Raw genomic sequence first — 14,228 nt, forward strand, 5'->3', positions numbered from 1 at the left:
GTGGGCGGTTAGAAAATTTTACTACTAACAGAGATACAAAAGTGGGCGGTAGGTATAAAAAGGTTGACTACCCCTGCTCTAGAGAGTCCAGACCGACCCCAGTGTCAGCAGCCCCAGCTGATGCTTGCAGCATCTTCATCATGGCCTTGCCTCCTGGTCAGCAGGTTAGGCTCTGTACACTTGCCAGGCACCAAAGTGTGCTTTAGGATATCATCACTTTCACTGAACTTTACTATCTGCCACGGTGACATCTTTCCCTAAGGGCTTGTCTTCTCATCCTATGGAAATGTCAAGCTCCTGTAACTCACCTATATCACAGTCCTTGGAATGTCTTGCACAAAGCAGGCACTCAGGTGTGTTTGTAGTTTGGCTAGTTGATGGGATGCTTTCATTTCCCCAGGTCTCTGTGACACGAATAAAGTCATTCTCAACCTTTACCTTGGAATCACCTGGGGAGTTTTAACCACTACTGGTGCCCAGACCCTACTCTACAGGTTCTGATGTAATTGGTGTAGGGTGCAGTCTGAGCCTGGGGCTTTTTAAACATTACCAGGACAATTCTGATGGGCATCCAAAAATCCCTGTATTAACACTGTTTTAGAATACTTGGAAGTTTCAGTTGAGGGCAGGTGGGGAGTGGGGGGGGGGGCGAAAGAGCTTGTGCTTTGGAGATGGGCAGACAAGATTCAAATCACAGCTCAGCTACTTACAGGCTGAGTGAGCTTGGGCGAGTCAACTTCTCAAAGCCTCAGCTATATTATCTGTGAAAGGGGATAATAACATCCATCTTTAAGTGAAGCCCCTGGCATGGGGATGGCATATGCTAAATATAATATGTGGCAACTATTAAAACTGATTATACATTTCTCTATCCAACATGTGATTACTTGGAGGACAACAGAAAACAAGACAGTTATGGACCTTTACTTTGCAGCATTTCCATCCTAGTAATTTAATTTCACAAGCTTTATTGGGTTTAGGATATTAGGCATTGTGTGGGTACAAAAATGAACAAGACATTGTCCTTGCCCTTGAGGAAAAGAAAGGACACTGGCCTTGGGCAGTTGGCTCAGTGGTAGAGCATCATCCCAGCATGTGGAAGTCCCAGGTTTGATTCTTGGTCAGGACACACAGAAGAAGCGACCAACTGCTTCTCCACCCCCCCCCCCATCTCTTTTTCTCTCTTCCCCTCCAGCAGCCATGTCTCTAATGGTTCAAGCAAAGTTGGCCCCAGGGATGGCTTCACGGCCTCACCTCAGGCGTTAAAATAGCTCTGTTGCTGAGCAAAGGAGCAGCGGCAGAGCACCAACTGGTAGGGGGCTTGCCGGGTGTATCCTGGTTGGGGCACATGCAGAAGTCTGTCTCTACCTCCCCACCTCTCACTTAATAAAAAAAGAAAAGAAAGAAAGAAAAGAGGATACTAATCATAAATAACATAGAGGAAGGGAAATGTCAGTTAAGTATAAACCAATAAACCAAGAGTGGTAGGCTTCAGGGAGAAAGCCATCTAGAAGGCAGATCACAGTTTCCATGGAAGATATACCAGAGAAGCGCTTGAAGGATGGACAGAATTTTGTAGGATGGGATGGAGGGGTGGTGGTGGTAGAATGGCTTAAACAATGGCTTGGGGGCAGATACAGCCAATAATCCAACCTGGGGGAAAAAGCTAGATGTGCACACAAGAGAGGGCAGAAGATGTGCGTGCATAGGAGGGAATGTGGGTAGAGCCTTAACTGCCGGGCTGAGGCAGTTGGATCCATTTGATCACCAGAGGGAACCACACAGGAACTGGAACAGGTCACAGAGTTCTTAGCTTTTAATACCTGGACCTTCTTCTGACTTCATTCTGGAGTAGGTGTCTTTGTTGTTATCACGCTTGGGGCCTCCCTTTCTCTACCCACTACTGCCTTGGTCCCATGTTCAGTACTCAGCGTTCTTTTTTCTTTTTAGTGAGAGAGATGAGAAGCATCAACTCAGAGTTGTGGCACCTTAGTTGTTCATTGATTGCTTCTCATATGTGCCTTGACTGGGGGACTCCAGCCAACCCAGTGACCCCTTTCTCAAGCCAATGACGTTGGGTTCAAGACAGCGACCTTTGGGCTCAAGCCAGTGACCATGGGGTCATGTCTATGATCCCATGTCCAAGTCAGCGACCCCGCACCCAAGTTGGTGACCTTGGGGTTTTGAGCCTGGGACCTCAGCGTCCTAGGTGGATGCTTTATCCACTGTGCCACTGCCTGGTCAGGCCAGTGCTCAGTGTTTTGTTACTGCTTCTCTGGATGGTACCTCTCTAGGCAATTGAATTTAGCAGTTTCAGTGGAAAGAGCACCAAACTGAAAATCTTGAGGAGGCCTGGTTCTAGTCCTGGCTCTGCCTCTTACCAGCTGTGTGACCTTGGGCAAGTTGCTTTTCTTCTCTGAACCTCAGTTTCCACATTTGGAAAATGACTAGGTTAGATGGGATGATTGACAATAACCCTTCCAGTCGCCATGTTCTCTAATTTGCCAAGTAATAAATCCAAAAATGTCTGTTTTGCCTCATGCACTGTTGCTGCAAATTAGGTCTTAAGCATGAGGCTCAAGGGTGAATTGAGGCTACATGTAGGTGCTGCATCCCTGCCAGCTGGGCCCTGCCTTGGATTCAGGTACTAGCTATATGCATGAAGAAGCCTCCAGAATATTCCATCTTCCAACCTTTCAAGTCTTCTCAGGTGAAGCTCCAGACACTGCACACTGTCTGGATTCCTGACCCTCAGAATTTGTGATACTAGCAAGATTGTTGTTTCAGCCAGGAAGGCTGGGGTTTGCTGCACATTAATAGACAACCAGAAATGAGCAGGGTGTTTTGAGGGTGCTTGCAGGATGAAGGGTCTCCCTATGCTGGTGAAGCCTCAGTGGACGTCCTCCTCTACCCACCCACTTTGGAAGCAGCCACCTCTGATCTTGGATAATTACTCCAGGTAGCATGGTGCTCTTGGGAGAGGAAGCTCAGAGCCTGCGCTGTCCTGAGATGTAGTAAAGTTTATAAACAAAGAAAGTCTGGGATCTTTCCCTACGCTGCCCCAGACTCTGCAGCACTAGTCACCTGGAAGGTGGGGCTCATCTGTATTTGTCAGCAGCCTCCTGTGGGAAAAAGTCTACCGGGTGGAGGGGAAGTTGCTCACTCAGCTAAATGTTCTCTATGTGCATCTTACACACTCTATCTCATTTCAGCCCCACAATAGCTCCATTAGACGTGGTAAGAGGGGGTGTTTCCCCTACATTACTGAGGAGGGAAAACTCAGAGGCCATGCATGCATGCTCAAGGCTATACAGAGGGAATAGCAGAGCTGGGCTTTGAGTTCACACTGTCTTGAGAAACCCAGTGGGTGGCTTAGGGATGGAAACTCTGAGAAGGGACGTCCATTTCCTTTGGCTAAACAACCACTTGTCTTGAGGTAAGACCAATGAACTTGGCTGACACTCTGTTTCTTCTTCCGTCCTCACCCCCTCATTTGTTTTTACCTCCAGGGATTTTGAGGTGAGGAAGGGAGGAGAAATCCACTCCCAAGTCCTTTACTAGGGAAGGCTTGATGGTGATGTGGGGTTTCACTCACGGGCCATTCCAGGGCTGGGGGCACAGAGGGCCAGGCCGCCTCCAAGCTGGGAGTGGTGGTGAGGAGGGCAGTGCCTCTCCCCATCACAGCCTCCACTCCACTGTGAAACGTGGGTGGAGAGGTTCCCAGAAGAATCTGTGCGGTGTCAGGGAGCATACTGGCTGGCAGGGAGGAAGCGGCCTATTCCCTAGTGGGACTTACTCTCTCACGGTGTGTTTTTTGGGGAGGTGGTGCGGGAATGGGTAAGGAAATACTGTGCCATTTTCTGAAAGATTGTGCCGGTCTATGTCATACGTATCAGCTCATTTAAATCAATTTCCAGACAAGACTTGGAGAGGTTAGCTGACTTGCCTAAGGCCACACAGCACGTGAGCGGCAGAGCGGTAAGGACGCCTGGAGGGTCTTGCTAGAGCTCTGGAGGTGACCGCCCAGACCGGGCAGGGAGGCTCTGGGCCTTCCAACCCGGGCTGTCCGGAGGGTCTCCCAGCAGGGGGCGCCTCGAGCCCCGTGCCGGGGCGCCGGGCGCGCCTCCTGCCGGCGCCTGGGACCGGGCTGGCCGCTCCGCCCCTCGGCTCCTCCACGGCTCCGCGGGCGGGCCGGAGGGCGCCGGGAGCGCAGGGAGCCGAGCGGAGCCGAGCGCCGCGCACCCCGCCGCGTCCTGTGCGCACAGTGCCGGCTGCAGCGCAGTGTTCCGCTGTGAGTAGCATCCGTGTGCGGGCTCGACGGGCGGGACTTGGCGTGCGAACTGACTGCAGCTGCGCCCCGGGACTGGGGCTGGCGGGGGCCAATTGCTCCGGGCGCACTCTCCGTGTTCTCCAAGTCCGCCGCCCGGTCCCCGACGCCGCCCGCGGTAACGTTGGGACTTGCCGCTGTGCTCCCAGGGCGCGCTCTGAAGCCTAGCAGTTTGACCCGAGGGACGAGGGCGGCGGGCAGAGGGCTGGCACCCAGGGGTAAGATGGGAGACAGACTTCCTTTCATCAAGTTAGGGCCCCTTGACAGGGTAGAGCACCCCAGAGTTCTGGGAGATGAGGAACCAGATCTTCTCAGCATCAGCCGCCTCACCGGACTCCTTCCCCCACCCCCGCCTTTGCTCCAGGAGGTGATGCGAGGAGGCTCCTCCGTACACAGTTTACCTATGTGGCAGAATGAAACTGTGGGTCCTGTCGTCAGGATCCCGGCCTGGAGCAGAGCTAGCGTGGGCATAGGCGCTGCCAGCAGGTCTGTGCAGGCTGGGGTAGAAAGGCGCTATAGAAGGGGGTTGTCAACAGTTGACCCCGACTCTGGGCCCGCATTGTGGATGTCTCATGGCATCTGCGGGTCTGAACAGCCCTCACTGTAACTGCAAGGTGGAAATCAGTGTTCTCACTTTAGGAAGGAGAAAATGAGGCCCAGAAAGGTGAGCATGGAGGCCACACTGGTGGTGGTAGATTAGGATCGCACACTGGAAGAGAGGATGTAAAAGGTGGCTGTTTAAGAGGCAGGTGGCAATGTCCCTGTCTGCAGGCAGGGTGATCACAATCTCTGATACCTTGTACTCTAGAATCCTGTGGCCGGTAGCTGGGGGCTGCTGCCATGGTTTCGGACACTCTTTCCCAACCGCCTCTGTGTAAGATAAGATGTTCCTGGGAAAATCCTGGTGATCGAGAGGTGCTATTGCCTTGGCCCCTTCACAAATACTTTCATTGTCCTGTTCTTCCAAACCACCCATTTCCCAGGATGTGTTTTTAGCATCTAAAATAACCCTACTGATAATTCAACAGCTTTGGGAAAGCGTTGGGAAGGAGGTACAGGGGGTATGGATGTGGATGGTGTATGCTGGTCTGGGACAAGTTTCCAACTGGCAGGAATGTGACCTGAACTGACTCTGACCACCCACCTAAGGCCTCCCTAGTTGTTAGATATGGGGGCAAACAAGAAGGCTGCCCCGTGGTGCTAGACCTTCACTAGAAAGATGGAGCTGTCTCATGTCAGCATAGGCAGGTGGCTCATCTTCTCTGAGCCCTGGCTTCCTCCTCAGAGATTGGAGTGGGTCAGAGCCTCAAATGCCTGGAGGGGCTCTGTAGTGCCAGAGCCCGCTCCCTTCTGTTGGCAGCCTCCTCAGAACCTGAGTGTGATGATTCCTAATGGAGGGGATAGGGTGGGAGGTATAAGGGGATAATCACACCTGCCCCTTTGCAATGGTCCCATTTCACTGACTCGCACTGGGTGAGGTGAGTGAGGGTCTCTGAGAGTTCAGGAGAGTGAGCTAGGGCCAGTGGGGAAGGGGACCAAAGGTGGGATTCAGCTGGTTTGCACTAGTTCGGTAGAACCTATACCTAATTTTTGCTAAGTTTGGTGAACCAGTTGTTAAAATGGCACTTGTAATCAGGGTTCTCTCTAAGGTGGGTGCCTGGGCAGCCACCCAATGTGGAAATCACAGTTTACATTCTTTACTCTTTTTTTTTTTTTTTTTTTTTTTACAGGGACAGAGAGTCAGAGAGAGGGATAGACAGGGACAGACAGACAGGAATGGAGAGAGATGAAAAGCATCAATCATCAGTTCCCCACCGCGAGACCTTAGTTGTTCATTGATTGCTTTCTCATATGTGCCTTGACCACGGGCCTTCAGCAGACCGAGTAACCCCTTGCTTGAGCTAGCGACCTTGGGTCCAAGCTGGTGAGTTTTTGCTGGTGACCTCGGGGTCTCGAATTTAGGTAGATATTAGACTAATTCATGAAGTAGATATTAGACTAATTCAGCACTCAAGCTGGCGACCTTGGGGTCTTGAACCTGGGTCCTCTGCATCCCAGTCTGATACTCCATCCACTGCATCACCACCTGGTCAGGCCATTCTTTACTCTTTTTTAATGTTCATCTGTGCAGCAGTGTGTTCTAAGTGCCTGTAATGTTCATTCCGTCCATAGGTGGAAAAAATTGCAAGTAAGGACACCAATCAAGAAGCAATATGGAAATATCTTTAACAGTTTTATTGTTTTTTGTCAGGTATTATTTAATATTTTTTCATTAATATTTAAAAACTCTTATAATCTAGTTTTGTGTACCTCTTTTATTGTTCTTAAGTATTAAATGCATGAAATAATAAACTACCTTTCAGTATATCTTTTTTTATACTTAAAATGGTCATTAGGGCAGAGAACGGGTTGTTATATTATTTGAATCCCAGCACTGAAGGGGGCTTAGCGGGATTGAGAGAGTCCTATGGGGTGATCCTCTGCCCCTGGAGACTGTTCCTCAGAGGCTACTGACTTCCCCAACCCTGGTGCCACCATCAGAGGTGCTGTCAACAAGAGCCCAGGAAGAGCAGCAGAAGTGAGTTTAGCACATCCCTTCCCTTGTCTGGACCTCAGTTTCCTACTTTTGTTAAACAAGTGGGTTAGGTTAGAAGGCAGTGGTTTTCAGAGCCTCACCCCCACCCTTACACAGCACCCGCACAGATGGCATGGGTAAAGTGGAACTGCTCTGGCTCCCCTCCCTCACACTGGTGGCTCCTGAAGCACAGTCTAAAAGTCCTCCAGACAGTCTATGAGGCCCCTTTCTGTGATGTTCTAGGAAATCTGTTTTAACCTCAGAAGTGTTGCCCAGTGTTAGGTTAGGGGCAGGAATGTGCATTCTAGAGATCCCGTTAAGAGAAATGTGGGCATTCAGAGGGGCCTCATCCTTGGAATGTCTGGAGCTGATGGCTTGTACCTCTGGCCAGAAGTTGTAGCTGTGTCCCTCTGCTCTGCCATGTGGCTTCATTTTTTCAGGGCCAGAAAAAGTGCTTGTGCCTCTGGGTACTAATTTGGGACTAAAATCCCACCTCAGAGTTTCTCTTCTTTAGTTTCATGTTTTAAACGGATAAAATGCTAATCATCTTAGGGAGAGAGGTAAGGAAAGGGCTTTACATTCTCAGTTGTTTTTACCTGATGAGGTATCATCATTTATGGAGTGCCTACTGTATACCAGCTACTACAAGGGGACAGAGGTGAGACTGTCACAACCCGTGCCCTTGTGGGGCTCCAAGACAATAGGTTGGGGAAAGGAACTTACATTTGTAGGGCCCATCTAAGCACTATTTAAAGCATTTTATATTTGTTATCTCATTTGTTTCATAAGGTAGATATTAGACTAATTTTTTTATTATGTAAAACTCTGTACAAACTAAGCATGTATCCCAAAATCCCAGGTAACATTACCCAGATCAAGCATTGCCAACACCCGGAAACCCCCTTGTGTTTCCTTCCAGGCACAAACCCTTACCCAAAGGTAACCACTAGTCTGACTTCTAGCACCACAGAGTAGTTTTGCCTTAGTGGAATCACACAGTATGAAGTCTTTAGTGCCTGGCTTCTTTCATTCAACATTATGTTTGTGAATTTCAACAATGTACGATTGCAGGTAGTAGTAATATATTCTTATTGTTGTATAGTAATTCCATGGCCTGGATATACCTCTATTTATCCATCCTTCTATTGATGGCCATTTGGTTGTTTCCACTTTTTTTTTTAAATATACAGGAAGTGACTTAAAAATTTTTTTAAAATTTATTTATTCTTTTTAGAGGAGAAAGAGAGAGAGTGTGTGTGTGTGAAGGGTTAGGTGCAGAAAGCATCAACTCCCATATGTGCTCTGACCAGGCAAGCTCAGGATTTTTTTTTTTTTGTATTTTTCTGAAGTTGGAAATGGGGAGAGACAGTCAGACAGACTCCCGCATGCGCCCAACCAGGATCCACCCAGCATGCCCACCAGGGGGCGAAGCTGTGCCCACCAGGGGGCGATGCTCTGCCCCTCCGGGGCATTGCTTTGCCGCCACCAGAGCCACTCTAGTGCCTGGGGCAGAGGCCAAGGAGCCATCCCCAGCGCCCAGGCCATCTTTGCTCCAGTGGAGCCTTGGCTGCGGGAGGGGAAGAGAGAGACAGAGAGGAAGGAGGGGGGGTGGAGAAGCAAATGGGTGCTTCTCCTATGTGCCTTGGCCGGGAATCGAACCCGGGTCCCCCGCACGCCAGGCCGACGCTCTACCGCTGAGCCAACTGGCCAGGGCCAAGCTCAGGATTTTGAACAGCAACCTCAGTGTTCCAGGTCAACGCTTTGTCCCCTGTGCCACCACAGGCCAGGCAGTTGTTTCCCCTTTTTAGTTATTAATAGTGCTGCTGTGAGCATTCCAACATGGATCCTTTAGAAAACATCTGCATGCACTTCTCTTTGGTAAGACCATGGAAATGGCCCAACAGTTCCCAGAGTGTCCCAGTGTACTAGTTGCTGCGCACACTCACAAACTCTAAGCATTGTCTAGACTCATTTTCCATGTAAGTGATTTGAAGCTCAGCAAAGCTGTCCCGGGCTCAGTATGTGCTAGTAAGTAGTAGCGCTGGGACTTGAACCCAGGCCCATGTGACTATGAATCTATGCTCTATTCCTCTGGGTTAGATGTAGACATAGATTAGGATGAGCCAAGATGTGATAAACTGTCACTCTGAAAATCTAGGAAGAGCTCTCTCTGGAAATTTAAAGAAGGGGAGAATTTTCATCTGTTTTGGCAAGAAAACAGGTCATAGAACCTCACAGGTATGGTAGCATTTGAGCCACTAAGAGGGCTCTCCAGATGGGTTTTCCCTAGAAAGGGCCCAGGCTGAGCGGAGGCATGGCAGGCATGGAGGTTTTGGTAGAATGGGAAATGTCTCCTTTGGCTGTAATATAAAATATGTGTGTGTGTGTGGGGGGGGGAAGATAAGGACAGGAAGGTGAGTTGGGGCCAAACTGGGGGCCTAGTTTGTCTGTTAGGGCTCCCCTGCCCTCACCCCAGCCATCCAGGATATGGAGCCCAAGGATGGGCTTGTCCTTTTGCTGGAAAGCTAGGGCTGCTTCCAACCTAGCTCAGCTTCTGATAGCCAGTGTCCCTGGCCTTGTGCCAATGGCAGATCTTAGCTGTTTCTTGGGACCACTCTCAGGGCATCTACCGACAGAATTGGTTGGAGTTTACTGCTTCTATCTAGCTGTGTGAAATTAGTAACCTCACCACCCAGCCTGCAAGGTCCTGACCCAAATAGTTTATTTGGGAGGACTTTTTCAGCACAAAAAAGATGGTGCGTAGCAGTCCTGCCACTCTCTGGGTTCGTCTCAGATTTGCCAGGGTGGGGGTGTGGGTTGAGCATGGGTTGAACTTCTGATTCTGGTCAAGCCACATTTGCCAGGAGGATCCCCAGACCTTGTTCAGAAAGGAATGGAATCAGTTGTCTTTTTTTTTTTAACTGAGAGGAATGGAGATAGTGAGACAGACTCCCGCATGCACCCCAACCGGGATCCACCCAGCAACCCCCATCTGGGGCCGATGCTTGAATCAACTGAGCCTCAGCTCCTGGGGCTGACACTTGAACCGATTGAGCCACTGGCTGCAGGAGGGGGAAAAGGAGAGAAGGAGAAGAGAGGGTGGGGGAGAGAAGCAGATGGTCACTTCTTCTATGTGCCCTGACCGGGAATCAAACCCAGGATGTCCATACGCTGGGCCAATGCTCCATCCACTGAGCCACTGGCTAGGGCCAGAATTGGTTGTCTTAATGACTGTGGGAAGCAGAAGCACAAATAGTAGTCTGGGATGAGTCAAACAATAACAGTAACAATCATCCTTTCTTTTTTTTTGCCCATCACAATGGATCCTTACACAGGTGTGTGAAGTAGGTGATCATCCATGTTTACAGATGAGGGGGATTGCATTCAGAGAGGGTGCCAACCTGCTGTGAGTCACATGGCTAATATACAACCAGACTAGCTTGGAACTGCAGCTCCTGGAGCCTGCTCTCCTTAGTAGCCCATCCTCCCTGGGCCCTGGCCGAGCACAGAGTAAAGACCAAGCAGGGAGGAGGATGTGTGATGGACCATGAGTGCTGACAGGCAGAGGTCGGCAGGTGACCCTGAGAGTAAGGTCTGGGTACCAGGTCAGCTCGGTCTGGAGGTCTTCAGGGATGTGTGTACCTCCTTGGAAGGGCGGGAGGCAGGTGGCATCTTGGTAATCGAGTTCTAGTTTGCAGGGGGCAGAATGGAGGGAAGAGGGTGGAATGTATCACATTGCCTGAGAGTTAGAACAGCTCCAGCCACTTGACATTGATGAGACATGCCCTTATGTAATGATGCCTCCACCCAGCCTGGTGAGAACAGTCTTTTGGGGTTCATGGGGCACAGGCGTGGTTGGTATCTGATTGGCAGGCAGAAGAAAAGCTGCCAAGACTTGGCCTAGATGAGCTCTGAGAGGCCATGATAATGACTCCTGAAAGACACATCCACAGGCAGCTGGTGTTATCTTTGTGACTTGCAGACTGTGTCCCGGGCCCTGCCCTTGGGGTGCTGTTGAGGGTGGCATGTGGCTGTCCCAGGAATGGGTAAGCTCCTTGAAGCAGGGGGGTCCCAGTGCAGGATGCAAACAGCCTCTTCTGTTGGAGTGGTGAGCACTCCTCATAACTCAGAGTAGTCCCATGCCTCTCAATGAGGTGCCCTGGGCAAGCAGTTAGCTCCGTTATATAGCTGAGGAAACTGAGGCTCCTCTGACAAGAGCCGAGGTCACAGAACTCAGCTGTGAACTAAATTGGAACTAGAGCCTCAGGCTCTTGACTTCTGATGCCTGTTGTAATTTGCCACACCACTCCCACCCATCTTTCCCTGGGGTGAGGGTGAAAGGGTTGACAAATCAGTTCACACTCACATTCAGGTGGCACAGTCCCCAAGCGAGCTGAAGTCAGGAAAGTTCCTTACCTTTGACTGCATCTTATAGTTTACAAAATAATGCCGTGATCTGATGATGGTTTCACGGTATTAGCCCCTTCCACAGACAGGGAAGCTTAGTCTTCCACAGTTTAAATGACTTACCCAAGCAAAACTGGGACTTGAACCCAGATCTTCTGACTCAAAAATGATTGCTTTTTTTCCCTGCGTCATGGTGCCTCTTTCCCCAGTATACCTGAATTTCCTGAGAACAAATTGCTGAAGTTGGCATAGTTCTGTTTCTCTGAACTTGTTCAGAGCAGATCTGAATCAGGGAGGAGGGCTCTTTTTCTGCCTCCTTCACAAATTTGAGTTACCCTGAAGGAAACCAGACCCACGCAGCGGTGGTCACAGGTGAGGAGAGGCTGATCTTGAGTAATGAGGGCTCTGGACTATTGTTAAATTATTCTCTCTCTCGCAGCAGATTACTTTTAGGCTCAGCCTCTTAGGCTTGTGCCAATTTACATGCCTGTCCTAATCTTAGTTTCAGGGCTGTCTGCTCCAGACCTCAATGAGGAGTCCAAACATGGAGACTTTCAAGCAGCAGAAGGTGGAGGACTTTTACGACATCGGAGAGGAGCTGGGGAGGTAAGAGACCGTGGCAGGCGGAGGGGATGCCTGGCGGAGCCAAGGATAAGTTTCTTGCTGTGCACTTGTCAATTGATCTTGTCACAGGACTTGGGGGAAGCTTTAAAAACCATCCTGAGGTCTATTTATTTATTTTATAAGTTTTTATTGAATTCATTGGGGTGACATTGGTTAATAAAATGATAGAGGTTTCAGGTGTACAATTCTCTAATATGTCATCTGTCTATTGTATTGTGTGTTCACCATCCAAGGCCAATTAATTCTTTTTCCGTCATCATTTATCCTCCCTTTACCCTCTTCTACCTCCCCCCCCCCCCCCGCCCCTCCTTCCCTCTGGGAATCACCCTGCTGTTATCTGTGTTTATGAGGGTTTTTGTTGTTGTTTCGCTTAATCCCTTCACCTTTTCCACCCAGTCCCCCGAACCCCCTCCCCTCTCTGACAGTTGTCAGTATCCTGAGGTTTATTCATCTTTATGGGCAGCTCTGCAGTCGTTTCTCTGAAAATAAAGACACTAGCAGAAGGGGCTAGAATTGTTGAGCTCTGTGTTTTCAGCACAAGAAACACACGTATTCTGGTGAAGAGTTACAGCGTATCTAAAAAATTCTTGGTTTAGCGGTTACTCTTTTCCCAAAGCCCTCACCAGGCTTCGGACTGAGACCTGACCTATTGATTTTCTTCTCTGAGTTCGACTTGGCATTCTCCCTGACTCCCAAGATTTTGTTTCATGAGCTCAGAGCCTGAATGGGAGGTGAAGTAATCCTCCTGGAAGTGTATTTGCATTGAGTAACAAGCCACACAAACATAGTCACAAAGGTTCCTAGGATCTGAGTTATTGCGTGCATTTTCAGGTTTGCTAAACACAGAGCACAACCAGGGCTAACCTCTGAGATCTGAAAGTAGTTACTATTTGGAGAGAAATGAAGATTTTCCAAAGCTCTCTTCTTGCCTTCCATTCCTAACAACTGCTAATGTTTAGATATTGTTTTAGTAATGATAGAACGCTAGTCCTAAAGTTTCATTCTCACAACAGTGAGTGAAATGGGAATTATTTTTACTTTCATTTTTCAGATGGGGAATCTGTGGTCCCAAGTGTTTAAGCAAGTTGCCCAAAGTTGTTCAGCCAGCAAGTGACATAACCAGGGTCTGGCCAGTCCAGTTTGTCACTGCACACCTGTTGTGCTCTCTCCTAGGAGCATGGTACTTGCACACTCACATCTGCTCACTAGTATACCCAGCCTCAGCTCTTCTCACACTCAGCGAAGTAAAAACCTGGGGCTTTACGGCCTCCACTGTATCCAAGACGAAAAGCAGGAGGCCCTTCCTCTTTATAGAGCTCTTGGGTCAGCTCTAATTCTTCACTTTCTTTAATTTTAAAAAGACAAAACAGAAAGAACTTCCAAGTCAGAGCCAGACTCTGAGAAGAGTGGGAGGTGCAGGTGCTTTAAGTTTAGGCGGTGCTTGTCCTGGGTCACCGGAAGGCTGTGTGCTTGGGGCAGCAAGGGACACAGAGACACCAGAAGGGAATGGCCCCTCTGCCTTATTTCAGAGACCAGCCGACACAGGCAGTCCAGGGCCTGATGAAAGGGTGGAGGAGGACAGAGGGCCAGAAGCTGGGGTTGGTCAGTTGGAGTCTGCCTCTGACAGGGAGGCCAGGCTCTCTTCTTCTCAGGTGCTTCTCCTGACCTGGGTGACACCTGGGGCAAAGTGGCATCCTCAGCAGCAGACCCAGCCCATAGCATTTGATTCAGTGGCCCCACCTTGGCCACATCCTGTGTGTAGTGGTCTGTGCTAAGTGTTGTGGCTACCAAGATGAAGAGGACACAGTCTCTGTCTTCTTGGAGCTCAGGTGGAGGTGGGGGCAGCCACACACATAACAAGGGCACAGTTGGATGGGACTGGTGCCGGAACTGAGAACTGAGCAGTTGAAACTCTGAAGAAGGAAGTAGACACAGTTTCTAGCCCTGGCTGGTTAGCTCAGTTGGTTAGAGCATTATTCTGAAACATTAAAATTGTGGGTTCAATCCCCAGTCAGGGCACAGGGTCAGGGCACATATGGGAAGCAACCAATGAATGCATAAATAGGTGAAACAACAAATGAATGCTTCTCTCTACTTTCCTCTCTATGTCTCTCTAAAAGTCAATCAATTAAAAAATAAAAGGAGAAGTAGTTTCCTTGAAAATTCATCTATTATACCTTCCTAGTCCTGTCTTTCCCCATGCACTGTATCAGAGCTATTAGAACTAGAAGAGATCTCGTGTTTTCTGATGCTCTCCTGTAACAGGGTATGAAGGTCCCATGCATCTCACAGCCT

At 49.4% G+C, this 14,228-nt stretch overlaps 1 protein-coding gene across 4 annotated transcripts in view; it reads left to right on the plus strand.

The window, feature by feature from the left end:
• The first annotated feature begins 4,171 nt into the window (after window positions 1-4,171).
• Window positions 4,172-14,228, plus strand: part of DAPK2 (death associated protein kinase 2) — a 132,408-nt gene continuing 122,351 nt past the window's right edge. For 3 of the 4 annotated variants that reach the window (XM_066388586.1, XM_066388581.1, XM_066388585.1), the window contains exons 1-2: window positions 4,172-4,291; window positions 11,812-11,915. In XM_066388586.1, coding sequence (XP_066244683.1) covers window positions 11,839-11,915 — 77 coding nt within the window. In that variant the 5' untranslated portion in view covers window positions 4,172-4,291; window positions 11,812-11,838. Of the gene's footprint in view, window positions 4,292-6,515; window positions 6,579-9,060; window positions 9,141-11,811; window positions 11,916-14,228 lie in introns of those variants that run through there. The other variant, XM_066388582.1, reaches the window with a different exon arrangement.

Source organism: Saccopteryx leptura, chromosome 6 (genome assembly GCF_036850995.1).
Source record: "Saccopteryx leptura isolate mSacLep1 chromosome 6, mSacLep1_pri_phased_curated, whole genome shotgun sequence".
Lineage (NCBI taxonomy): Eukaryota > Metazoa > Chordata > Mammalia > Chiroptera > Emballonuridae > Saccopteryx > Saccopteryx leptura.